At 36.0% G+C, this 27,818-nt stretch overlaps 1 protein-coding gene and 1 non-coding gene across 2 annotated transcripts; one reads left to right on the top strand and one right to left on the bottom strand.

Annotated features, from left to right (window-relative positions):
• Positions 1-7,300: 7,300 nt before the first annotated feature.
• On the top strand, positions 7,301-13,198 carry LOC107778103 (serine/threonine-protein kinase SAPK10). The gene is made up of 9 exons (XM_016598299.2): positions 7,301-7,611; positions 10,002-10,076; positions 10,159-10,260; positions 10,341-10,394; positions 10,492-10,584; positions 10,733-10,825; positions 11,530-11,634; positions 11,710-11,808; positions 12,640-13,198. Exons 1-9 carry the CDS (start codon positions 7,435-7,437, stop codon positions 12,913-12,915), a joined length of 1,074 nt encoding a protein of 357 aa, XP_016453785.1. The 5' UTR covers positions 7,301-7,434; the 3' UTR covers positions 12,916-13,198.
• A 1,350-nt stretch (positions 13,199-14,548) lies between these two features.
• TRNAW-CCA (transfer RNA tryptophan (anticodon CCA)) lies at positions 14,549-14,620 on the bottom strand. The gene has a single exon. It is a non-coding gene; the product is annotated as a tRNA-Trp (tRNA).
• Between the last annotated feature and the right edge of the window lie 13,198 nt (positions 14,621-27,818).

Below are 27,818 nucleotides of genomic sequence, written 5' to 3'. Positions count from 1 at the left end.
ATATCGGGGTCGAAATCCGATTCCGGAAGTTGGAGTAAGTCCGTAATGTCAAACATGACTTGTGTGCAAAATTTGAGGGCAATCGGGCGCGATTTGATAGGTTTCGGCATCGAATGAGGAAGTTTGAAATTCTAAAGTTCATTAAGCTTGGAATGGGGTGCGATTCATGAATTCGACATTGTTTGATATGATTTGAAGGCTTGACTAAGTTCGTAATGTGTTTTGGGACGTGTTGGTATAATTGGTTAAGGTCCCGAGGGCCCCGGGTGAATTCTGGGTGGTTAACAGATCGAATTTGGAATTTGAAGAAGGGCTGAAGCAGCTGAGCATCTGGTGTAACCGCACCTGCGTGAAGAGGGCTGCAAGTACGAGCCCGCATGTGCGGGAAAATGGCTCGCAAAGCGGAAGGGGCAGGCTGCTGAGAACCACAGGAGCGGAAAGATTTGCGCACCTGCGAAGGCGCAGGTGCGAAGAGAGTAGCGCATGTGCGAGAATGTTGGGTCGAGCTGGAGCCGCACCTGCGATGGGATTTCCGCAGGTGCGGGACCGCAGATGCGGCCAAGGCACCGCAGGTGCGAACATCGGGGCTGGGCAATGTGTTCTTTAAAAACGAGGGCTTGGCTCATTTTTATCCCATTTTCTCCATGAGAGCCGGTCTTAGAGCGAGTTTGGAGCTCATTCTTCGTCATCAATGCCAAGGCAAGTGATTCCCACTTATTATAAGTTAAATACATGGTTTGTATAAGGACTTAAACATGAAAATTAGTATAAATTGTGAGATTTTTGGTAGAAGACATAAAATTTGATATTTTTGAATTTTGACCACGAAATTGGGCATGGAATTGAGAATAAACTATATACTTGAGTTCCTGAGGTTATGGGTAAAGTTTATATTCGAAAATATTTTGGAATCCGGGCACGTGGGCCCGAGGGTAATTTTTATCGACTTTTTGATCGGGGTTAGAAATTATTATAAATTGGATTATATTGAGTATTTGAGTATATATTAATGAGTTTGCATAATCATTGGCTAGTTTTGAAACGTTGTGCATTGATTCAAGTTGTTTGAAGGGCTCGGAAGCTGGTTATGGAACTTCAGAACGAGGTAAGTCTCCTTTCTAATCTTGTAAGAGGGAATTAACCTCATAAGTGAACTAAATTATTATGTGCTTCTATTTGTGGGGGCTACGTACGCGCGAGGTGACGAGAGTCCGTACGTAGCTACTAACTATGCCTATGCCCGGGTAGTTTAGGCTTACATCATGCGTTGTTGCTATTGTTGTTGAATTTATGTTTATTGTTTGTCTTGAAAGGAAGCGAGATTGAGTTAGCTTATTAAATGTTTCGAAGGGAGATGAAATTGAGGAAAAGTTGGGAAATTAAAGGGTTTTCATTTGAACTTCGTATTTTTTGAAAACAATTGAGGAACACCATAATAACTTAAGAAATCTATGTGTAACCGCGTCGCATGTGTGTTTCGCGAGCGAGGTAATTTCCTTAAAAAACTACAAGCTGAATTTCCCTTACTTTGAAAAGAACCAAGAAAGAGATATGATTTTAATGTTAAATTTATATTTGACCGCGTCGCAAGTATGATCCGCGAGCGGGGTGATTCCTTAAATTTATGTTTGACCGCGTCGCACGTATGATTCGCGAGCGGGGTATTTTCTACTACTCTTATGGGATCGGGCCGTTCGCCTCGGCAGGATTTATATACCACACTCTCATGGGAGCGGGCCGTTCGCCTCGGCAGGTTAATAGATACATCTATGGTTCGCGTCATTCGACCCTCGGCAGTGTACAATTTAGTTTTATGTTGGATCGGGCCGTACTCCTCAGCATTTCCTATATATTTTTATGTTGGATCGGGCCGTATGCCTCGGCATTTCCTATATATATATATATATATATATTATCCTCATGGAATCGTGCATAACGTTTGGCAAAAAGCCAATGTATCTGTGTGTTTTTTCCTGATTTGGATTATGATAGCCTCTTTGATGAAATCCACTATATCTATACATATGCTCCGGTTACGGAGGGGACTTGCTAGTTGAGAGCTTGAGTAAATTGTAAAGAGAAAAATTGTAATACGTATTTTATACTTGTTTGTCTCATATTCATTCACTTCTTTACTGTACCTGATATTATTGGACCACTAGTAAGTGTGGAAGTCGACCCCTCGTCACTACTTCATCGGGGTTAGGCAGGATACTTACCGGCTACGCGTTGATTTATGTACTCATGCTACACTTGCTGCACATTTTTGTGCAGGTACACATATGTTTAGCGGACTTGTGGGCGCAGAGGCGCGATTATGGCGGGGACTTAGGTGAGCTGCATTCTATACGATGCACCGCATCCAGCAGAGTCTCCTTCAGAGTATTGTATTTTCTTTCCTGTCCAAGTTGTATTCCAGACAATTATTGTATTTTATTTTAAATTTCTAGAAAAGGCTCATGCACTTGTGACACCAGGTTCTGGGAGGATTATAGGATGTTCACTATTGGAATTGGAAAATATTGTTATTTATTCTGTAAATTCATCTTTTACAAAATAAATTGAAGTAAATTTAGGATTTCAAAAAATATTAAAATGAGGATTTAATTAAGTATTTATTGTTGGCTTGCCTGACAGTGGACTCCGGCGCCATCACGAGCTTTATGGATTTTGGGTCGTGACAGAAAATACTGTTCAAAATCCGGAAAATATTCCAGTATAATATACTGGAGTTTGCATTTTTTACATATGAACTTCTAGCATAATATAGTGGTCCAGTATAATATGATGAAAGTTCATACACAAGTGCTCCAATCTCCAGTATATTATGCTGAAACTTTCCGTGTACTGGAGTTCCAGCATGATATGCTGGAAGTTCATACCACCAATCTCCAGTATATTATGCTAGAACTTTTCGTGTTGCAGCAAAATTAATAATGACTATTTTTCAATGACTTTACAAACGTTGGCTATTTTTCAATTACCAGTTCGAAAACTGGCTAGCCCGTGCTATTTTTACTTGAATTGTATTTACATGCCAATTTCTCAATTTGGGTTCTGGCCATAATAGAGGCGAGACCAGAATTTTAGTTTATGGGTTTTAGATCACAATCTTTTTTGTTTATTGGGTTTTGGATAGGCTTTTTTGTATATATTACATGAGTTTTTAATACTAATCTTCGGGTACGCATTTTACGCGTGTACCTATATTAATTAATACACAAATTTTAAGAGTTACATACATATTATTAGATAATTTGTTTGAGTTATAAAATATAATTTAAGATTTTTTTAAAATAATAAATATTATTCTCATTTAGTTAGTTTAACAAATGAAGGAATTTTATTTAGATGCCTTATCGTTATTTTTTCCGAACTTATATCGAAACTTATGAAAATTGTTAATATTTACAATTCTTTAAAGACTTATCAAATAACACAAATTAAAAGGGCTCCAAAAGCGGATGCGATTGGCCTCAGAGGAGAGGGGCTCCAAAAGTGGATGCGATCAGGCAATGGTAGCTTTGAAGGGAGAGTTGAGCGGAACCAGGCATAAGGAGAAACAATCGCTATTGATAGTTCCTGGACAAAAATTGGGGGGAAGGGCAAAGGAAAGAGCGATGGAAAACCTATCTTTCTACTTTTTCTTTCTCGTCTGAAGGTCTCTTTTTTGCTTCGGCCAAACACTTTTTCTCTGACCCAAATTCTCCATTTTGGTACATGCCAAAGCGTTCCATTTTGGCGGATTGAAAGAGCCATCAACCACTATGATCGATCTCTTAGTCTTTTAAAAATTTGCGAATGAAAAATAATTGGCATTATACCTTCTAAAAATTTGATAGTGACAATGTAAAGTTTAAAGAAAGACTAATATTGAAGTAATATTTTACAAGAAAAAACTTAGTATAATAATTATAGCGAGACGTTCATTTATTGGGATGAATGCAAGAAAGAAACAAATGACAACTCATTTATAATCTAGTTGCCTTCTATAATTTTACCTTATTGCTTAAAATTTGATTTTTCATCGATTTGAATCTTCTTTTTTATTATAATTAATTTTGCTAAATTTTATGATTTTTTTCACTGTCGATACTCTTATTACAAAAATAAAATTTATGTACTTTAAGTGTTTGGTCAATTTAACAAATAATATTTCTTATATGATAAATTTGTAAAATAATTGAATTTGATTCGTTTGCTAATTAGTTAATTCAACGAGTTAATTATTTGTTCTCAACATTAAAAGAAATAACTTAATTTTTATTAATTCAAATTCTAAATATTTTGCTCATTCTAATTTTTAAATATTTGAGAATAATTATAATTTTCCAATAAGAATTCGATTTTCAAATAGTAAGAAAAATCATATGTTTTGAATCTTTAATGTTTTCAGAATTCGGTGTGTGTTTGACTCCTGCAGAATTTTGCTAACTCACATTTTAAATAATAAAGAATCTTATAGGAATAGTTCAATACAACTCTAATATTAATGGGATTTAAATAAGGAAAATTTTAATAATAAAATTTTAGTTGATTTTAAAGTTCTAAAATTAGAAAAATAATTAAATGACTATTTTATCTAGTATAAAATCTATTTTTAAAGAGAAAAATAGGCAAATGATATTTCGCTAAGGGATTTTATACTTTTAATATAGTACAAATAGATAAATAGATATAAATTTTAATGCTCTAATGAGATGTACAATTGCTCCAACTACACCAAATATGGTTATGATATTTTGAGACGGTTCTAATTAAATATGTCAAAACGTTATCGTAACATTTCAATAAACGGAGAGAGAAGAAGCCAAAATTCAAAAGAACAATTTGTTAAAAAACTTATTTTGCCTGTTTTTCGCTTTTGGTTACCAAATTAGCCGATAAGTCTAACAGAAATAGACTAAAAAGGTGTAAAACTTATGTATAATTTGGATTTGGCCAACGATGAAAATTTATTATATTTAACTATTTAAGTTCAAGCATAATTTATATTATTTATAACAAAACAAAAAAGGTAAAGACTTGAAAAATAAATATGCCTGACGGGAATTTGGACAAAGATAGAATTTTATTATATTTAACTATCTAAGTTTGATACTAAATATGATTAAATTATATTTTATCAAAATGAAAAGGCCAAAGACTTGGAAATAAATTGCCTAACGGTTCCTGACATGGTTTAAAAAACAACTTAGAAACTTAGAAGGATTTAAGAAGAATCCTAATATTTAGGATCTTGTACATGGTTAAAATAAGGAAGTATTTAATAAATAAGTTTTTAGTTGATTTCAAAGTTTAAAATTTTAAGAAAATAATTAAATGACTATTTTGTCTAATATGAACTCTATCTTTAGAGGGTAAAAAAGCGACATTTCGTTAAGAGCTTTCGTACTTTTAATATAGTATAAATAAATTTTGTATATCATGTAATATAATATTACATGATAATAATTTGACTTGGGTTAAAAATAAGGGATAATAAAACTCCTACAAAATGTAGGTGTGCAATTGAGGCGAAGTTATCCATACTTGTTTATTGCAAGCTGCGTCAACCAATTTCAAACAACAGAATGTGAACACGTGACTAAAATCATCGTGTGTGTCGCAATCAGCGAATAGAACAAAAAGACAAACCCGTCGTTTCTAACGGCCAGCCTAACAAAACGACGCCGCCAGTATTTTTTTTTTTTTTTTTTTTTTTTTTTGAGAAAAGACCCAAAATAATCCAGTATCTTTGGATTTTAACTTAAAATAATTCTATTTCTTTCATATGGAGCATTAATAGTCCACATTCTTTAATAAAATATGCACTTTTAGTCACCATCAAAACTTCTATTAGTTTTTAAACGGAAAGAACCTCACATGCCAACATATGAGATTTATTTCCTTAAAAAATAAATACTACTACACTATTAATCTCGTCGAGTTACTCTTTAGCTTGAAAAAGTGTACAGTAGTAGCAGACCGAAGACGTTTCAAGTGATCATTCAGTGGGTATTGTATTCTTGAGTTTCGTGCTCTTCCTCTTATTTTGCTCGTTAATAATTATGAGATGCCATGTTATTGAACTAGCATTTAACTGTAAAAATCCTAAATTATTTTATCAAGAATTTTATTGATGTATATAGCATTTTAACAGCCTTAATTCCTTATCATGGTTATGTACACTGTAATAAATCTTGGAGATGGTAATCAGAAGCTACCTTGAATGCACTATCATACCCCTTTCCCTTCTTGTGAGAGCTTTGCAACTTGCAAGCTGGGAATAGCTATCTGTCCAGTTTAGATTTTATGTTTATTACAGATACGATATAAAATTCTCATTATTCTTTTTATTTATTGGGAAATTTTCTTCTTTATTGTCAATGTCAAAAGATAACAAGAATCAGATAAGATGCAATTCTATACGACCCACTAGAAGTTCCCTACCTTTATTTAATTTAATATCATGAGCAGAAGAAAAAGCACACAACTTCAACTACACACATTACCAAATTGCATTAGATAAATTGATTGAGCTTGACTCATGCAGCATGGCTTTGATTATTTGGAGAAGAATGTGTTTGATTGGGTTCTTGCTCAACAAAAAAAATAATTTTTTTTTTCTAAGAAATTAAATCTCATATGATGCCATGTGAGGTTCTTTCCATTAAAAAACTAACAGAAGTTTGGATGGAGGCTAAAAGTGTATCACTTTATTAAATAATAGTATGTACTATTAAAGACCCGTTTAGCCATAGATTTTGCCAAAATAAACTTGGATTTTATTTGGCAAACACATGTTTGGCCATAGATTTTACCTACATTTGGCCAAATCCCAAATTTCAAATCTCAAAACCAGCTCAATAGCTAGTTTTGGGCCAAAATATCACTATTATATTTTTTAAAAATTGCCCCAAACTTTTATATTTTATAAAAGAGCCCACCATTTATTATTTTATAACGATGTTGTTTCGTCTTCTCGGTCATTTGATAGTGTATCATGTAGTTCATTATAAAAATGATAATTTTGTATCAAATTTATTTATATTTAGGACTATGATTTGCGATAATATAATAAATGTTATTGATAATGATACTGTTGGGTATTTATGATAGTTTTTTGAACTTGTGGATATAAATCATATTTTATATTTTTTCAAACCAAACTTCACCCAAAATAAATATACAAACACATTTTTATTTTCAAACCAAACTTCGTCCAAATTAAATTTTTCATAATTAAATTTTGAGTTAAAGTGCAAAGATACTACAATATTTTGGCCCTTTTCTCTTTTTTCCCCTCTCTTTACCTCTTTTCAACGTTGCATCGTCAAAATATAACTCTCCCGTCTCCTCTCTTCTTTTCCCCAGTCCTCTACCAGAAAAAGCTGAAATTTCAAAAAGTACTCATTTCTGTCTTCACTCACAGCTCCATATCCCTTGTTAGAAATGGATCGGGTTGGAATCGGCGTGGTACCGGGTATGGATATGCCGATCATGCACGAAAGTGATCGTTACAATTTTGTTGACGATATCGGGTCGGGTAATTTTGGAGTTGCGAGACTCATGAGAGATAAACAAACTAAAGAGCTAGTTGCTGTAAAGTATATCGAAAGAGGCGATAAGGTTAGTTTCGTATTACGAATTTTGCATTTGAGTTATATGTAACCTGATCGTGTAATTTAACCTGTTATAACATGTCACATGCAATTTATGAAAGTTTACCCATCAGTTACCTTTTATGTCACTTGACTGTATATATATTTTTTACAATGTCAGGATACAAAATTTAAATTCAATTTTGAATTTAAGTTATATGCATGGATGGTGTAATGAATTTCTTACCATACGAGTATAATTTAACCTATTGTAACATGTCATTTACCTTTAAAGATTATGCATCAATGCTATTGAATAAAGTTAGCTGCAATTATTTTTAAATGACTTGATTGTGTATACATTATTTACACCGTCCGTGCAAACAACTTAAACTTCTCTAATTTTGCATTGAGTGTAAGTTATATGTACCGATGGTTATTTATTAGGTAATTACGTGTAATTTTATTGATAAGCATTAATTTGTAATCTAATAAAAATGAAAACTGGCCTGCTATCACATGTTAAAAAAATTCGTTGATAGTGTAAAAAAATCTTTGCATTGCGAGATGTCACTGCATTTAACTTAAATCCTTTTGGATTTTTGGATTCTTGTAATTTGTGCAGTCAGCTTGATTTTGATGTTTCCATCTGCTTTTGGTAACAAACTTTTATTTTTTTTGTTCAATTTGGACAGACAATTAATGTTGGTGATTCAGATTTTGCTTTTCCCCCCTGTATTAGCAAGACTTATCCAAGTTGCTAACCTTGATGTGGTTCTTTCCATTTTTTGGGAGTTTTCCAAACTTTATGTTGGGGAGTTATGGAATTTAAGATATATGAATTGACACTTCTCTTGCACTATCCATAGTTTCCTACTTTTATATGTTACCAACTCACACCTACTATATTAAGCAGATCTTTTTATGGATATAAGTAAGTTACCTTTTAAGAAGTTTGATAGAGTAAAAAAGTTTCACCCGAGGATTTTAAATTATATACACCGTTAGCTTAGAATTTATTGCTGACCCAAACTTTGTTTGGGACTGAGGTTTAGTTGTTATTGTTGTTTTATAAGTGCAGTTTAATCATTTAGCATTTTGAAGGTTACTAATCTACTCTTACCATCTTAGACATTTACCTATAGTTTGTTTTTAAGTGATATGATTGCGTAAAGGTTTTCTATACTCTCAGTATAGAAAAGTTAAACGCTAAATTAAACCATGATTTTTAGGAGGATAAATATAATCAGTTTAAAAAATCTGTGTAGTTCCCCTGATACCAACTCACTTTAAAGTAGACAACTAACTAGATGGTGTGAGAGATCTTTACACAGTGAGTATTTAAAATCAAAGCTATTAATTGTAGTAGGATAAGCACAATGGGTTCAGTGAAATCTTTTCATTGTTGTTTTTCTAGAAAACTATCAACATGGTTAATCTCAAGGGGCTGATTTGACTTCAGAGTTTGTTAGAAACTAATTAGTTATAGTGCTAAAACCAAGCTAGGGGAAAACTTGTGCTTCATAAAAGCTTTTTGGCCTTGTATGAGCATAAATATAGTAAGTTTTTAAAGAAATTCCATAATGTGTAGTCATGTCAGGTAGCAGGTATTCAGTGAAATAGTCGAGATACACGCAAGCTGGTCCAAACACCATCTTTATCATGTCAGAAATTCATGCTTACAATAATTCCTGTCTAAAAAACAGGCATGGCACTATAGTAAGATGAGTTTTATATGTGCTATTTTGGTTGCTTCATGAGTTAATATATATATTTATATATGATACACACGCACATGTATGTATAATAATATATTGCTTCAATATACTCATTTTAAGCAATGGCGTACCTCTATTTCGGCAGCGGATGCAGGTGTACATACTGCATGCGGTTTAAACTATATGGATATAGTTGAAAATTTTATAGAAGTGTATATTTTATACTAAATCCACACTCATTATCGCAAAAGAGTAGCAGGTGCATTAGTATTCCACAGTCCACACCCACTAATTAAAGTCCTGAATCTGCCTCTAATTTCATGTATGCAGCACTATCTGCACACCTGGGCAAGTGTTTGCTGTGAGTTCACCTAAACAAGTGGACATTCTCATTTTCGACCCTCAGTCTCTTTAACCATCAACCATGTGTTTCACTTCAACTAAAAGAACAACCTCGTCAATAGTTCTGATTAACACAGGCAGTGCTCTATGTCTATCTGAATTATTCTCTGCTTAATCTGCATTCTGATAAATAACTGTGACAAAATAGTGATGTAAAGTGGTGCAAGAGTTGGCAGTTTGTATTTCAATTGAGTTACCCCTTGCTTTTGTTGTCCATGTGTAAGGTGGAGATTTATAACTGGTAATATCTTGCTCCATATGATAGCTGTTTTTTTCTCCATTCCCCCAACCATTGCAGATAGATAAAAACATTCAGCGGGAAATAATCAATCACCGGTCCCTACGGCATCCTAACATAGTTAGATTCAGAGAGGTTTGACATTTACTTCAATTTTAGATTCTAAATATAGGATTATTATATATTGATGACTAATCTGCTTAAGATTTTACTCTAGGTTATTCTGACGCCAACTCATCTTGCTATTGTGATGGAATTTGCATCTGGGGGAGAGCTTTTTAAGAGAATTTGTAATGCAGTACGCTTCAGCGAGGATGAGGTTTTTAATCTGCTTACTGTACATCACTTTGCTTATAATTGAATGAGATTTTTGGGATTACTTAATGTCGTGGCGTGCAGGCTCGGTTCTTTTTCCAGCAACTTATATCCGGGGTCAGCTACTGCCACTCAATGGTAATGAATCTTCATACACTCAATCCATTCCATGTTTCAGACCTTGAGATCCATTGGATTGTTATTCAGCCTGTTTCTGTTGTATTTCGTGGTGAAGCAAGTATGTCATCGGGACTTGAAGCTGGAAAATACGTTGCTTGATGGAAGCCCTGCGCCTCGTTTGAAGATATGTGATTTTGGGTATTCCAAGGTGCAATGACCCCCAATAATTATCCATACACTGACCTGTGTACCTGGTTCAATTTTTATCTTGAAATCTGGATCTGGATTCCTAACACGTTCAATATAGATGGAAATGTATATTCATAACTATTTTATCATTATTGCCACTTGTGCAGTCCTCTCTGTTGCATTCACAACCTAACTCAACAGTGGGAACTCCTGCTTATATTGCTCCGGAAGTTTTTCTAAGGAAAGAGTATGACGGCAAGGTAATTAATTTATTGCACAGTATAACAAACAGTAAGTCATAGATTTATCTTCCAGTATAAGCTAACTTCTAGAACATTATTCAACTGTAGAACCGTAAAAATCTCTCTACAAATTATATGAATCAGTCTTTCATGCTTGAAGCGGTCTTTCCTTCTGAATGGAGGTGTTAGTTGTAATGTGGAAAGTCAGTCCAGTTGAGCATTCAGCTATGCCTGAAAAGAAGGGGAAAGGTGTAGGTATATTTTTTCCAATGAACAGAAGCAGGGAAAAATTATGTAGTATGAGGAGCTCAAAAATTATAAATTCAGGGACAGAACCGTCCTTTTCTATAGCGTAAGCTCCTATTAAGTAGTTCGTGTTAGTGCCAGCTTATTCTGAAACGGTGATACAATGTTATCCCACCAGCCAAAGTATATCATGAGAAATGGACCTTTCTCTGTGTGTGTGTGTGTGTGTGTGTGTATTTGAGGGATTTTGGCATGCTGATGAGGTGAAGCGGGAAGGAAGATTCCTGTATCCAACCTTAGGTGATAGTCAGCTGAAATCAGATTGACATCAGTTCGTGGATCAATAAGAGTTTCATAGATGTTGATTCTTACTATATGTTAATTTGTTTCTGGTGTGTTTAGTACTTATTTGGTCCATTTTAGGTCAACTTTGAAGTTCAATTGGCAACATATCTCAATGATTCTTTATATTTCAGATTGCTGATGTTTGGTCATGTGGTGTTACATTATATGTGATGTTAGTGGGTGCATACCCGTTTGAAGATCCTGAGAACCCAAGGGATGTCAAGAAGACAATAAGCGTACTTCTCAAATCTTATGATAAATCTTTTACTATTTTTTTGTGTCACATATTTATCCCTTTTTCTGATACACAGAGAATCTTGAGCGTGCAATATTCTATTCCAGATCACATTGAGATATCTGAGGAATGTCGCCACTTAATGTCAAGGATTTTTGTAGCAAATCCTGAACAGGTTAGTGGTTATGGTGTTCTATTTGTTGTTGCATTAGTATTCAATTAAGGTCTGCTGCAGATTCATCTGTACTATAAATAATCAACAACTATGCTATTGCTCTTATGTGAATTAGGCCTCTTCAATTAAATACGTACCGTCTCTCTTCTATTTTCGCCTACTCAATTTAGTGAAGTTTAGACATTAGTTTTCCTTGTGTTTGGTACTGATAGAAACAAGTGATAGTCAGAAAGTTGGTTTGACAAGGAGAACATCATATCGCTACTTAAAAACTTTTAAAATGGCCAAATACATAGATAGCCCCTTAAAGTTGTCACTATTTTTTGTTTAGACACCTCAACTCAGGCTATTACCTATTAGACACCTAAAGTAGGCTCAAAATGTGCCTAATTGAACATCGTGTGCTGATGTGGCACAATGAGTGAATTTCACTTGGAGTTCAGCGCGTGAATAACTAAAAATCTATTTTTTTTTCTTTCTTCTATTTTCCACCTCTCTTCTTCGTCGCCGGATTATCCGTCAGGCAGCCTTTCTTTTTATCTGCTCTTTGCTCAAAGCACAAGTATGGCTTCAGAACCTAAAAATAACCGAAAATACCATAGTAAATGTAATTAACCAACAAAATACACTCGTCATCATATCTACTCAAAGAAGGATACTGCTCATCTGATTGTAATTAACAAAACACATAGCAAGTATCCGGTGGATTAGTCGAGGTCCACACAATCTAGTCCGTACACCATCATTATCATTATTAAAAGAACAGAAGGATAATGCTTATCTGATTGTGGTTATGACTTCTGCCTTACACATCTTCCTATTTTTGAACAGAGGATCACAATGCATGAAATCAGAAATCATAAATGGTTCTTGAAGAACCTTCCAGCTGATTTAGTGGATGATATGATGATGAGTGACCACTTTGAAGAGCCTAACCAGCCTATGCAGAGCATAGATAGGATTATGCAAATAATCTCGGAGGCCACCGTGCCACCTGTGGGCTTGTATAATTTGGAAATGCTGGATGATGACTTAACTGACTTTGATTATGATTCTGATCCTGATATTGATGTGGAGAGCAGCGGGGAGATGATATATGCAAACTGAGTGATGCTATACTTGTAAAAATCTTATTTTTCATGAATTCTTGGAGAACTTTTGGGACTTGTTGTGTATTTGAGTTTTGTAACTAGAGAAGATATATTTAAGCACGACTACGGGAGAGTGCTCGTAATTAGTCGTTTGGTTGTAAAATGGCTTTTAGCACGCTATAGAAGGAATTGGCTTTTATGTGGGAGAAGGATGCTGGTGGTTGAAAACTGTTGGTTTTTATGCTCAACAGTTAAAATTTCAACAGCTCTTTAAGTGTTATACAATGTAAGTTCTGTAACTCTTGGACTTCGCTCTGCATTTGTAAAAATCATTACTATCTTTGTGGTTTTATGTTGAAATGCTTGTAGCCTATATGGGACTTATTAGGTATAACAGTGTTGAAAAGCACTTTCTGCTTTTCCTTTAAAAGATATGTATTTAGTGTTGTTCTGGTTGACATTGTCTTAGGTTTTCTAACTAGCACATAGTCCGATTTCTATTTTTTTTTTTTATATTATAAGCGACGACAACATTTTCTAGTAACAAGTTGCTATCGTGCAATATTTTTAGAACAGTATGCTCGAGAGCGTTTTCAAAAATAAAATGGATGAGATTGGGTCCCAGCAGATCTAAACAATCTTATTTTTTTGAACATGAAGAAATAAAGAAGCCATTGCAATTGCCGGAAAGACTAGGCCTACTAACGACACAAAAATAGTTGGAAGGTTCGCTCCCGAAAAGGAATCTATTGATTCTCTCCCAATTGGTTGGACCGTAGGTGCGATGATTCACTTCACAGGCGAGGTCTCCGGTTCAAGTTCAGGGTGGCCCAACTGTGCCACGGAAAAGAATAGAAGAAGCATCTGACTACTTCATGCATGCTCCACTTGGCTCGGGTTGCACAATCGTTATGCACTTGGCTCGGGTTGCACAATCGTTATGTTTATAGTCCATTTTGTCGTTCATTTAATTCCTTGTCTCATTCGTCGTCTATGTAACTTATGGTCTTTCATTTTGTGTGGTTCCGAATTTAGGACAGACTCAAATAAAGTTGTTAAAAGCCACTGCTAATCACCAGTTTACATGTGGAGGATCGTTTAATTTGCTGAATTAGAAGCCACTGCACTCTTAAGTCTTAAACACCCTTTTACTTATATACAGTGCTTTGACCTTTCTCAGGACTAAATACAAAACATCTAGGCTAGTGACATTTAATTTCTTTTGAATCTCCAAATGGCAAATATTGCAGCTAAATAGTGCGGAGCAATATATTCATCATAAATTGTTTCTAAAAATAAAGTAAGAGGACATTGTTATAGTATTTTTTTAGTAGGATTAAATCGAATAAACCGTTTTAGAGAGAACAAACAAATTATTTCGAAAAGTCGGGCATTCAGTTCTGGACTTTTGGGGTTGCCAAACTATTATTACTTGTGTGATTGATTAATTTGGAGCTCATGAACTCGATTAATTTGAGTGTTCCAGCAAAAAAGTATTGCCAGTACAATTATCAAATCTCAGAGCACTCAAACATTGCTCCTTTTATATTGAACGTCTCCTTAAGTAACTCGTACATAATTTATACAAAGGAAGAAACAGTTAACCAATATATAAACAAAAAGAGGAAAAACAAAAGAAAAAGTGAAATTGAACCCTACGTGAATCGAACACGCAACCTTCTGATCTGGAGTCAGACGCGCTACCATTGCGCCAAGGATCCCACCTTGGAAAATTCATCAACTACTATTAATTATCATTACAACAACAATGTTTGGTTCTGCCTCCCTATAAATTTACATTTTTCCAGTATTGATGAAAATTTCAAATATATAATGGGGAAAAACAAGTAACGCGATAGCATTTTGGAGCTCAAATTCCTCCACAGTCCTTACAAGGAGTAAGTTTTAACATTAGTTGTTCAATTTCTGATAGTTATTTGTACAAAATTCTTCACTTCTAAAAATAAACTACTTGTATTTGTAACTGTGTTTATCTCGACAAAGATCAATAATGTTGCCATAAATTTAAAAACGCAAGCTAAAGGTCAAGCGTTTGAGGAAAAAAACAACAAAAAACTACTACTACATATATATGGGTTACTGATTTCTAGGTTATGGGCTCGAGGAAAGTTCTCTAAACCATTACTCTAAAGTTCTTTTACGTTATTAATGTATTTAATGAATTCTCAGAGTGTTTTCTTTTTCTTTAGAGGAGTTTAAGTTCTACAAATTTATGACATAAAAAATATTTATAAAATTATGCAACTTATAAGGTAATTGCAATTAGCTAGATTTAATAAGGATTGATTGATAAACGTATACTAAATCGTAAGTAAACTATTATAACAAGTTAAATTACACTTATGATACAAAAAATCATTGTACTGTTAGCATATATTACTCAAATTATCTGTAGTTACCAATTCACGCTATTTAAATAGTTACCCTATATAATCTGATAATTTATTATTATATTAAAATTATGAAATCCCTTAGCAAAATATCATTTTAACCCTATTTATTGCACATTGGATAAAATTGTCAATTCAATATCTTCTCTAATATATAGGATTTTAAAATTAACCAAAATTTATTTATTAATTTTTTACTTATTTGAACTAGGTTAGAAGTCTCAATAATTAGGAAATTAAACTTAATTTAAATTTTACCTAGCATAAATGCTTTTATTTAAATTGTATACAAGGGTAGAGCGACCCGGCCAGACGAAATCCCTATGTAATTTTGGAAGAATGCAGGTTGGGCTAGTTTGGAGTGGCTCACGAGGTTGTTTAACGTTATTTTTAGGACGGAGAAGATGCTCGAAGAATGGAGCTGGAGTACGATGATTTCGTTGTACTAGAATAAGGGTGATATCCAAAATTGCAATAATTATAAGGGTATCAAGCTGCTAAGCCATTCGATGAAAGTGTGGGAGAGGGTGGTAGAAGTGAGAGTGAGGAAGAGTGTATCTATTTTTCAGAACCAGTTCGATCGGTTTCATGCCGTGTCGTTCGACTATGGAAGCCATTCACCTTGTAAGGAGATTGGTGGAGCAATATAGGGGAATTAAGAAGGACTTGCATATGGTGTTCATTGACTTAGAGAAAGCATACGATAAGGTCCCAAGAAAGGTGCTATGGAGATGCTTGGAGGCTAAAGGGGTCCCTATAGCCTATATTAGGGTGATTAAAGATATGTATGATGGTGCTAAGACCAGGGTAAGGACAACGAGAGGAGACTCGGAACACTTTACAGTTGTGATGGAATTGCACCAAGGATCAACTTTTAGCCCTTTTTAATTTTCCTTGGTGATGGATGCACTGACTTGACACATTCAAGGTGAGGTGTCATGGTATATGTTATTTGCTGATGATATAATTCTAATTGACGAGATGCGGGGTGGTGTTAACAAGAGGCTGAAGGTTTGAAAGCAGACCGTAAAGTCTAAAGGTTTCAAGTTGAGCAAGACCAAGAGGAATACTTGGAGTGCAAGTTCAACGATATAACCCAGGAACAAGACATGAAGATGAGGCTCGATACACAAGTCATTCCCAAGAGTGAAAGTTTTAGGTACCTTAGGTCAGTAATACAAGGAAACTAGGAGATTGATGATGATGTCACACATTGTATCAGAAAAGGATTGATGAAATGGAGGCTCACTTCCGGTGTCTTGTGTGATAAAAATGTGTCATTTAAACTTAAATATAAGTTCTATAAAGTGATGGTTAGACCGACTATGTTGTATGGGGCAGAGTATTAGCCAGTCAAGAACTCTCATGTCCAGAAGATAAAAGTAGCTGAAATGAGAATATTGAGATGGATGTGCGGGCATACCAGATTTGATAAGATTAAGAATTAAGTTATTCAGAAAAAAGTGGGAGTGGCCCTTATGGAGAATAAGATGTGGGAGGCGAGGCTGAGATCGTTCGGGCATGTGAAGAGGAGAAACACTAATGCCCCCGTTAGGAGGTGTGAGTGATTGGCCATAGGGGGTATGAGGATGGGTAGAGGTAGGCCAAAGAAGTATTAAGAAGATGTGATTAGGCAGGACATGACGCAACTGGAGCTTACCGAAGACATGTCCCTTGATAAGAGAGTGTGGATATCGAGAATTAGGGTAAAAGGCTAGTAGGTAATCAAACATTTTGCTCTTTCTTTATCATACCGGTAGCATAAGTTTTAGTATGATATCCCTTTACTCATAGATTGCTATCTTTACCTATTGTTTGATTTATATCTTTCGCTTTGATTTTCTTAATTTTTTGTTGTTGTTGTTGTTGTTGTGTTGTTGTTGTTGTTGTTGTTGTTGTTATTGTTGTTGTGACCTATGATTCTTGCCTTTCTACCCTATCAAGGTAGGGGTAAGGTCTGCCTACACATTAATCCTCTCAAACCCCACTTGTGAAAACTCACTAGGTTTGTTGTTGTTGCATGTTTTCAAGTTTTAATATGTTAGAAATTGTTATGAAAACTCTTATATTCAAGTTTTTGTCTTTGTTTTAATTTCGTAGAATTAATATAATCTTTCTTAAATCACTTATCATAATAAATGAATTAAATTTATAGTCTCCTACATAATAATGAATTTTGGCACGTATGTATTCCTAATCATGTAAAAACTGATAAGAGTCCTAATTTTCTACTTTAAGTCTCCTAGAATTTATGATCTTTTAAAATAATTATGAACAATTTAGAAAGTACATATTTCGAAGTTTTTTGTCTATAATTGTAACGACCTGATCGGCGATTTTGAGAATTTGCATTCCGTTTGATGGTTCGAGGGCATGAATAGCTTCATATGGTGTATTATGACTTGCGTGCAACATCGGTTTTGATTTTTAGGTGATTCAGGATTGATTTGAAAGAATGATTCGTAACTAGAAAGCTTTAAGTTGGAATAGTTGATCAGGTTTGACTTTTGTATAGTTGACCTCAGATCGGAGTTTTGATAGTTCCGTTCAAGGGCGAATCTACTAAGGTCCATGGGAGTGGTACGCCACCCGCAAGCTTTGGTCGAAACCTTAACTATATATGTATGCATATCCGCAAAATAGTATAAATATATTGAGTGCCACCCTGAGTACCAAAGATGAAAAGGTGCCGGTGGCAAACAACTGATAAATCCTCCTTGGAGGCGAGGGATCGAACTACCGAGACAATACTTTTTAAGCCTTTTTAGCTTGCTGCATCACTGTACGTTTTGGATCACCAAATATTATACTAGTATATTATATATTCTGTTCTCCTTATTCTTTTTCTTTAATTATTGTTGACTATATCTTTTTTTATTAGTAAATTTTGACTTTCTTTTTGTCTCTTACTTATATTTGTTTTTTTTCATTCAAACTTTAAAAGATATTTTCTTTCCTCTCAAAATCCTCGCTCCCAATTCCCATTAGAATCCCAAACAAAAAGTCAAAAACCCTTGACCATTGTCCAACTCCCACCCCTTCGCTTGCGCCACTGCCAATCTTCACTTCTCTAATGCCGGCGTCGCTGCTTCGTCCGTCCATCTCAGGATCTCTATCATCCTCCAGCAACCAATTGTAACTTGTATTCTTGTAAGGCTCTCTTACTCTTAGTCTCTCTTGGTTGATTTCTCTTGGTTATTTCCTACCAAGTCTCTGCTGAAATTTCTTCTAGATTGGCTTGCTCAATAAAGATAATTTGCTATTTTTAGAAGTTATTTGTAGAGCCATAGGCCAGGGGTAGGGGTAAGGCCGTGTACATCTTACCTTCCCCAGATCCCACTTGTGGGAAACTAGAGGGTTTGTTGTTGTTGTTATATTTGTAGAGCCATAGGGTCAATTGACTCTTGATGGCCAAGAGATTTTAACAGAATGGTACCAAACACCATTTTGGCTGCAAGTTATAAATTTTAATTTGACTTACTTTGGTGCCTATTGTGATGTGTGGCTCACTGACTTAGTGAAATAAAATTTTACCATGTTGGAACTTAGAACTAAGAATAGTTTCTAATTACTCTAAGAAAGTAAAACAAATTAGACTTAGAATTTTGGTAGTCTAAATGACTAGAATGATTAGACCTATTTCAACTATGTTGCTTCTAAGCTTGTATCTACAATGTACTACTATTATTATTTCAATTATTTTTAAAAACTTTCTTTTCTCATGTACAAGTTTAACTGTTGATTTGGCAAAAGCATTGGTTGAAGCAAATCTTGTGAAGATTTATTCGTATATTTATTTACTTGTGAAGTTGACTCTGATCTTATTCGTTGCTATCGAAATGGTGGAGAGACCATTCTCATCCATGAAGCATATAAAGAATGAAAAACAGAATAGCATGTGTGATCAAAATTTAAGTGATTGTTTAGTTTGTTACATAGAGCGTGATGTATTTACAAACGTGAGCAATGATGCCATTATAAACCATTTTCAGAATATGAATACTCGTCGAAGATAATTGTAAATGGATGATGTATATTTTTTATATTAGTAATATTATTGGAAGTTGTATGCTTTGCGTCAATTAGTTATAGTTATCATAGCTTTTTCGTTTAATCAATATGTCCATATAAATAAAAAAGATGAATAACTCGAACCAAAGCTCAAGTTGATCAAATCGATTAGCTTGGCACCCGGGATCTCCAAATTCTGGATTTTTCTTTGGTTCCGTTAGGTTTGGATTGTAATTTTGGACTTGGGTGTATGGTTGAATTGACATTTGGATATTTCTAGAAGGTTTCAACAATATTTGGCGAAAGTTGACAATTTGAAGCTTTGGAAAGTTCATAGATTTGACTGGGCATTGACTTTGATGATATCGGGTTTAGATTGTTGTTCCGAGAGTTGGACTAGGTTCGTTATATCATTTAGAACTTGTGTATAAAATTTGAGGTTATTCCGAGTTGATTTGTTATGATTCGGCACGAGTATTGGAAGTTGAAAGTTCAAAAGATTATTAAGTTTGATTCGAAGAGTAATTTGTGGTTTCGATGTCGTTATATGTGATTTTAGGCCTCGAGTAGGTCCTTATTATATTTTGGGACTTGTTGGCATGTTTGGACGGGGTCCCGAGAGGCTCGGTTGCGTTTCAGACGAGTTCCAAATTAATTTGGTCATGTGAGTAGTTCTGGTGCTGGTTCTTCACACCTGCGCATATCTGGCTGCAGACATGGACTCGCTTATGCGATGAATGGATCGCTTCTGTGAATATGAGGTGTCCAGGTGAGTTCCGCTGTTGCAGAGGATTTAGCGCAGATGCAGAAGCGCTTCTGCGAGGCTTGGATCGCTTCTGCGAGAATAAGGCATGAGCTGGGTGTCCGCTTCTGCGATTGCACATGCGCTTCTGCGCAGTCGCAGGTGCGGTCTTGGTCCTTTAAGATGTAGTCACATATGCGATAATTTTGCTCGTAAATGCGAGGCCGCAGGTGTGGCATTTTGTCCGCAAATGCTGAAGTGCTGGGCAGAAGCATATATATCGAGGTTTAGGATTATTTTATAACAACTTAATATTTGGAGCTCGATTTTGGGCGATTTTGGAGAGGATTTTCACCACTTGGATTGGATTAAGTATTTTTGACTCGAATTTGATTATATTTCATGATCCTATCTTCAATTTTGGCATTTGATTGATGATTTTAAAAGAGAAATTTGGAGGTTTTTGTCTAAACTTTTCTAAAGTGAATATTTGAGATTTGAATATTGATTTGGAGTCGGATTTGAATAAAATTAGTATAGTTGTACTCGTAATTAAATGGATTGTTGGAATTTGTGAGTCTTGTCGGGTTTCGAGGTGTGGGCCCCAGTTTGACTTTTTGGTTGACTTTGAATATTTGATTAAAGATTCGACCTTTATCGTTTGGGTTTGTTTTCTTTGGCATTATATGATATGTTGAGTTGATTTTGGCTAGTTTCGAGCCGTTCATAGGTCGATTTGTGCGGGATGACACTTATAGAGTATTGTTTTGCTTGTTCGATTTTGGGTTTGTCTTGCTTGAGGTAAGTATCGTATCTAAACTTGGTTGAGGTACTAGTTTCCTGAGTTATTTATGATAGTTACGTGCTATGGGTGCGCATATGTGTGGGGGTTTAAGCGTATGTGCGAGCACCAGGGTATTTATCCATGCTCGGAGTAGTGCTTAGGCTATAATATGTCTTGTATTGACTGTTAAGCTTTAAGATGTGATGTTTCTCATATTTATAACCTTGTTGTGAACTATTTGTCCCATATTTAAGGTTACATAGAGGCTAATTCTTTGAATGAACAAGATAATTGCTATTTTCATGATGAAATTATTGATTTGAGATATGATAGCACACTCTGAACATGCATACACTTTAGCATGTCACTTATACCAGTTCAGGAGCATGAAATATGATATTCATTGATCATATACATGTGTTCTTGTATATTTGCTCTTATGTTATATGATTTGGACAGGATGCATGTGACCACTAGGTGGATTGTATTGTTATGCCTGTGGCCACGCCGGACGGATTGTATTGTTATGCCTGTGACCACACCGGGTGGATTATATTGTTATGCCTGTGACCACGCCGGACAGATTGTATTGTTATGCCTTTAAACACGCCGAGTGGATTGTATTGTTATGCCTGTGACCATGCCGGGTGGATCTGTTATATTGAGCCTATGACCACGCCAGGTGGATTATGATATTGAGCTTGTGACCACACCGGGTTGGTAACACGTTGAATTGTTCGTTCTTGCGTGTGGATATGGATCCATTCCCCTAGGTCCACCCTCTCATGTTTCTCTCTTGATGGTGCACACACGGATTATGAGAAACCGACGTGTTTCTGATTGATGTGAGCTCTAGGAGAGCTAGTTACTGTTATTTGGATCGGGTTACATGCCACAACATGCCTTACTGGCCTATCATTATTTGGATTGAGTTGCGCGCCACAACAAACTTATATTTGGTTATTGCATTTCATCTTTACTTGCAATTTCCTTGACTATTTACCTAATCTACTTGCATATCCTACTTATATGCTGGATTGCTGACTGAGCAGAACACTTTAAAACAAATAATTGTGAGCATCAAGGTGGTCTTACCTACGATTTCCTGATTTCATCATATATCTGTTCTATACTTGTTAAAATTATGAACTTTACAGGTGATAACGAGTACCGTTTATAATTCTTTTTCTATTACCTTGCAGAGGTTAGTTAGGATACTTATTAAGCACATGGGGTTAATTGTACTCATACTACACTTCTGCACCTTGCGTGCATACACTGGAGTTGATGCTGCTGATTATGGAAAGAGCGCGTTGAAGATGTACCTGACTCCTGGACATAGCTACCACTTGTTCCTTGTAGTTTAGATTTGAGTTCTGTTTATGTATATTTCAAACATATATTATGAAATATGTAAATATTATTTCATACCAGCTTCGTAAATCTAAAGTCTTAGTGGCTAATGAATTGTACTACCAATCCTTAGGGAATAATATAAAATTCAGTTATTTCACTTTTTAACTCTTATCATTATCAATAAATTATGATTACTATTATTTGGCTTGCCTAGCGGGATGGGTTAGGTGCCATCACGACTAGTTGGATTTTGAGTTGTGACAAGTTGGTATCAGAGCTCTAGGTTCATAGGTTCTACGAGTCATGAGCAAGTGTCTAGTAGAGTCTTGCGGATCGATATGATGACGTCCATACCTATCTTCATGAGGTTACATGGCATCTAGGATAAACTTCCCCATCTTTCTTTCTTATCACGTGACATTGGTTCACCTTGAAGCGTATCTCTTTGAATTCCTTTGAGAGGCTACTGGTCATCTAGGTTAAACTTCCCCATCTTTCTTTCTTATCGTGCGATATTGGTTCAGCTTGAGGCATATCTCTTTGAATTCCTTCCACTCACTCATATGTTATATTGAGCTCCCGGTATCAACTGTGCATATACAACTTGTGATACCACGAATGAGATGCGAGATATGTTTTCTGTGATGTGGTGATGGGCCAATCTGGAGGACTTGAGGCCAGGTTTAGACTGCAGTTGGGGCTCAGTGGTTTTGGTTGTGTGAGTATGTACTTTTGGATTTATATGTCCAGTAGCATCCTAGGAGTGGGGCTAATGATCAGTGAGTGGTTGGATAGCTATACAATGAGTATGATATGACTGAGGGATATGTTCAGATGGCTTTGATATGACGAGAAGATTTTGCTTGGGATGTGAAAAAGGACTGTGGGTGCTTGATTTCTCAATAGATGTGTTGTACAGTTTTGAGATATGTGCATCTTGAGGGTTCTTTCATGTTGTTCATTTGTGGAATGAGGTAGATTCTCATGCTCTGTTGACGAGTTCAGACTCGGAAAGATTAAGTGATTTCATAGTGGTTGTGGCCATGGTAGGGCGTAAGAGCTGCCAGTTTGAGACTAAGCAGGTGGGTTATCTCCTGCGGGGTGTCCTGAGGTTGTGTGTGGGGTCTATAGACGTGTGATCCCCATGATGTTGTGTGTATTGTTTCTTTCTACCAGTGAGTTATATGTGTTGCAATTTGAGTTTGGATCTCTTAAGGAAATTGGCTTGACTGTCATGTGGATGAATGCGAGTTTCGCAAATGATTTGAGGTATTGTATGATTAGTGCTATATGAGTTCATGAAGGATTTGGCTGAGTTACAGTGCGAGATCGTGGCATTTATGAAGTAAGGATATTGTGGGTTATCAGATGTTATGTCCTATGGCTTTGAGCCAAGTGGGGGAGTCTGCTACGGACGATCAAATTGCTTAGTTATGTATTGTATTGGTTTTGGTCTGGGGAATGGTTATGGACCAGTTATGACTTAAAGAGGTTGGCTTTGAGGAAGATTTGAGAAAGGAAATTTTGGGATGCATGATGTATTACACTTTGTGGATATAGGAAAATCATGGAATAATTAGAGTTTGTTACTCGTGACGGATGTAGTGTGCATGGAGTTGGGATTTACTCAGTTGCGTTAAGATGGGGTTACTTCTTTGGGGTTTGGTGTGATAATGGAGCACATATTGTTCGGCACGCTTGGGTGGAGAATTTGAGATTAGAATAGGGTAGATGACTCTCGAGAATGGTTCTAATGAGTTCAAGATCCATATGTGGTATTTGAAGAATTTTTGGATTTATATATGGCTAAGATTGAGATTTGTGTTAGAGGATGTCAGGACTTGTGGTATTTCTGTATCATTTGTGATTCTACCTTTTAGAATTTAAGAGGTTAAAGGAACAACTTTAGAATCACATAAGGTCACTTTAGAGTAGGTATCTCGGGTGCGGTATTTTGAGTGTTTAAAAGGGAATACAACGGCTTATGGTTTTTAGGACGACATGGTTTCATGCTAGGATCTCTTGTGGTGAGCGTTGAGCTAAGGATCATAGTGTACTGACAAGAAAAAATATTAACTTGAAGACAATTCAGAAGGAACTCGGAGAAGTAGGACAACTTGGTAGTAGGTTGGATAAGTATGATAATGGATATGATCAATTCTTTTGGTTCTTAAGATGTGGTGAGGCTTTACAGGTACTTTGTGGCATTACTCTTGGGCTTGGAAATCTGCGTGACTTGGTTGAGTTAGAGGAATTTAGTTATGATGCTAATGGGTTCGAAGAGTTCTCGATGATTTCTACCATGGCTTGAGATGGGTAGGAAATACTGGTATGATGAATACATTGCATGTAGTGATTTTGTCTTGGATAGGATCTAGTGGAAGGCTATTGGATAATGGGGTATGTATCCTGCTTGTAATTCAAAGTTGATAATAGGGTTCTCGTATTTTCATATGATGGTATGATAAATGCAGTGCATAGTATGGGATTGCGGTTTGCATGTACAAGGTTGCGGTTCAGTTTTGAAGGGAAGATCCTGAATTTTAGAAAACATGGGCGGTCTCAGATGTTTAGATGAATGCTAGTACCACTTGGTATTACCTGAGAAGAGTATACAGTTCAGAAAGGCACATTGTATTTTAACTTGTGGATGCTTGACTGGTATTACGGTAATCGTCTAGTTGATCGACTGTTGATGTTCATTTTTTGCTATGTGGCACGAAAGGGTTATGGAAGTAATTCTCATAAGATGATTATGCATGAGATATGTTTCGGTCATTTGAGTGGTCAAGTCGGGATCCGATATAGGGAATTTTGTATTCTCGTGATTTGGATAGGGAGTTTCACAGGCAGATTGTTTCTTGATCGCGGATTATGAAGATATGGCCAAAGTTAGCCACCTGGAAGGATGTGTTATGGTTAGGTTATTATGGAATTTTGGAGGGTTATTTATCTATTTGAGGATTTTCGGAGTTGATTTGGGGGCCCATTGGTAGGCCTAGTGAGGACATGTATTCTACACCGGGTCAGATTTGTTGACTCAACATTGTTATTATTGAGGGGCATGTCATTTGGTTAAAGTTGAGCTTTTTCGTGTGCTGATATGTTCTATGTGATACTCTTCTATGATACGATGGTTTGTGATCTATTGGTTATTTGCACACATAATGCGTTCTGTTTGGGCCTTGTGGCAAAATTCGAGCAAGATGGTTCTCTGGGTGTTGAATGGTGATTGCTCTTTGGTTATGGTCTTTCGGGTTGTGATATATTGTGCTATCCATTCCTCCATGATTATGGTCATGCACTTCATGTGTTTATTGTTGATTTGCATATGGTTATTGATTTTGAGCACTATGGCTCGAGGTATTTCATATAGACCGGTGTTTGGATTGGGTCACGCACTACGACAGAGCTATGTTGGGATATGATCCTTTGTGTTGATTTCGTGTATTTTGGTTCTCCCTGTGTGTTGGTCTTATATCATTGCGCTTATGGTGGTATCTGTTAAGCTTGCGGGACGATTCTCTCATTTGAGTCATTTTCCCATTTTTGCGTACATTAGAATTATTGCTTATTGGTGCAAGGATTGCACGGTTTGTGGCTTTAGGTTGTATGGGTGTGGCATATCAGTAGAGTATCTGTATTTGATGAGATGAGGTCATTGGACCTAGAATGGGTGCTATCAGATTTGATTACGGTATATTTGGAAGAATAATATCACTAGTCAGCTTAGAACTCCATAACATGTTGATCTTATGAGTGGTTATGAGTTTCTACATGTTTCTTTCATCATTGGCAGTGTACAAAGGTTTAGAATGAGGTTTATTTGATATAAGGTTTGTTACCGGTATCGTATTTATTAGTGAGTAGCTATTATGGTCGGAAGATATTGCTATGAGTATCTGCGTTATAGGGTATATCATGTGATTACATCTTGGGTTACGATTACGACTTGATACAACTTGTTCAGACTTATATACAATGTATAAATGCGAGAATCGAGTCTTGTAATGGATTCCAGATGTTAGAAATTGGGTTTCAAGGCTTATGAACTAAGGTTGAAAGAAGAATATTCGGTTATGTGGAGTTGATAGACTTATATGGATTAGGGTGACGTGGGACAACCCCCGGGTATGTTCATGGTGAGTTTACACAGTGATTTGATGGCTTTGGAACGACTCTTGGCACTTTTGAGAACGAGTGTATGTTTAAATGGGAGAGAATGTAGCGACTCGACCGATCATTTTGAACATTTTCATTCCGTTCGATGGTCCAAGGTCATGAGTAGCTTCATATGGTATATTATGACTTGCGTGCATCGTCAATGATTGTTTAAGGTGATTTGAGATTGATTTGGAAGAATAATTCGCAACTAGGATGTTTTAAGTTGAAAGAGTAGACCAAGTTTGACTTTTGTGTAGTTGATCTTGAATATGAATTTTGATGGTTCCTCTAGGTTCAAATGGTGATTTTGGACTTGGGTGTATGCCTGTATTGACATTTTGGATGTTTCTAGAAGGTTTCAACACTATTTGGCGAAAGTTGACAATTTGAAGCTTTGAAAAGTTCATAGATTTGATGGGGAGTTGACTTTGATGATATCGGGTTCATATTCTTTTTCTGAGAGTTGGAATAGGTTCGTTATGTCATTTGGAACTTGTGTGCAAAATTTGAGGTTATTTCGATTTGATTTGACATGGTTGGGCACGAGTTTTAGAAGTTAAAAGTTCATTAAGTTTGATTCGAAGTTCGATTCATAGTTTCGATGTTGTTATATGTGATTTGAGGCCTCGAGTAGGTCCGTATTATGTTTTGGGACTTGTTGGCATGTTTGGAGGGGGTCCCGAGGGGCTTGGGTGTGTTTTAAACGAGTTTCAGATTAATTTGGTAATGTTGGCAGTTTTGGTGCTGGTTTTTCGCACCTGTGCATATCTGGCCGCAAATGTGGACTCGCTTATGTGATGAATTGATCGCTTATGCAAAAAAGAGGTGTCCAGGTGAGTTCCGCTTTTGCAGAGGATTTAGCGAAGATGCGAAAGTGCTTCTGCGAGGCTTGGGTCGCTTCTGCGAGAATAGGGCATGAGCTGGGTGTCCGCTTCTGTGGTTGCACATGCGCTTCTGCGCAGTTGCAGGTGCGAAAGCTTTTTGCGCATGTGCAGTCTTGGTCTTTTAAGCTGTAGTCGTAGATGCGATAATTTTACTCGCAAATGCTAGGCCGCAAGTGCAGTATTTGGTCCGCAAATGTGGAAGTGCTGGGCAGAAGCATATATATCGAGGTTTAGGTTTATTTTATCACAACTTGAGATTTGGAGCTCGATTTTGGGCGATTTTGGAGAGGATTTTCACCACACGGATTGGGGTAAATATTTTTGACTCAGATTTGATTATATTTCATGATCCTATCTTCGATTTTTGTATTTGATTGATGATTTCAAAAGAGAAGTTTTGGGGTTTTTGTCTACACTTTCCTAAAGTGAATATTTGGGATTTGAATATCGATCAAGAGTCAGATTTGAGTGAAATTAGTATGGTTGGACTCGTAATTCAGCGAGTTGTTGGAATTTGTGAGTTTTGTCGGGTTCCGAGGTGCGGGCCTGGGTTTGGCATTTTGGTTG

The sequence above is a fragment of the Nicotiana tabacum genome, chromosome 14, assembly GCF_000715075.1.
Source record: "Nicotiana tabacum cultivar K326 chromosome 14, ASM71507v2, whole genome shotgun sequence".
In the NCBI taxonomy this organism is placed as follows: Eukaryota; Viridiplantae; Streptophyta; class Magnoliopsida; order Solanales; family Solanaceae; genus Nicotiana; species Nicotiana tabacum.
The sequence above is the reverse complement of the archived record's forward strand: the minus strand, read 5'-3'. Positions and strand labels throughout refer to the sequence as shown.

Coding starts and splice junctions, on each gene's coding strand:
- LOC107778103 (XM_016598299.2), top strand. CDS start 7,435: ATGGATCGGGTTGGAATCGGCGTGGTACCGGGTATGGATATGCCGATC. Junction 10,077..10,158: donor ACATAGTTAGATTCAGAGAG/GTTTGACATTTA, acceptor ATTTTACTCTAG/GTTATTCTGACGCCAACTCA. Junction 10,261..10,340: donor TACGCTTCAGCGAGGATGAG/GTTTTTAATCTG, acceptor CGTGGCGTGCAG/GCTCGGTTCTTTTTCCAGCA.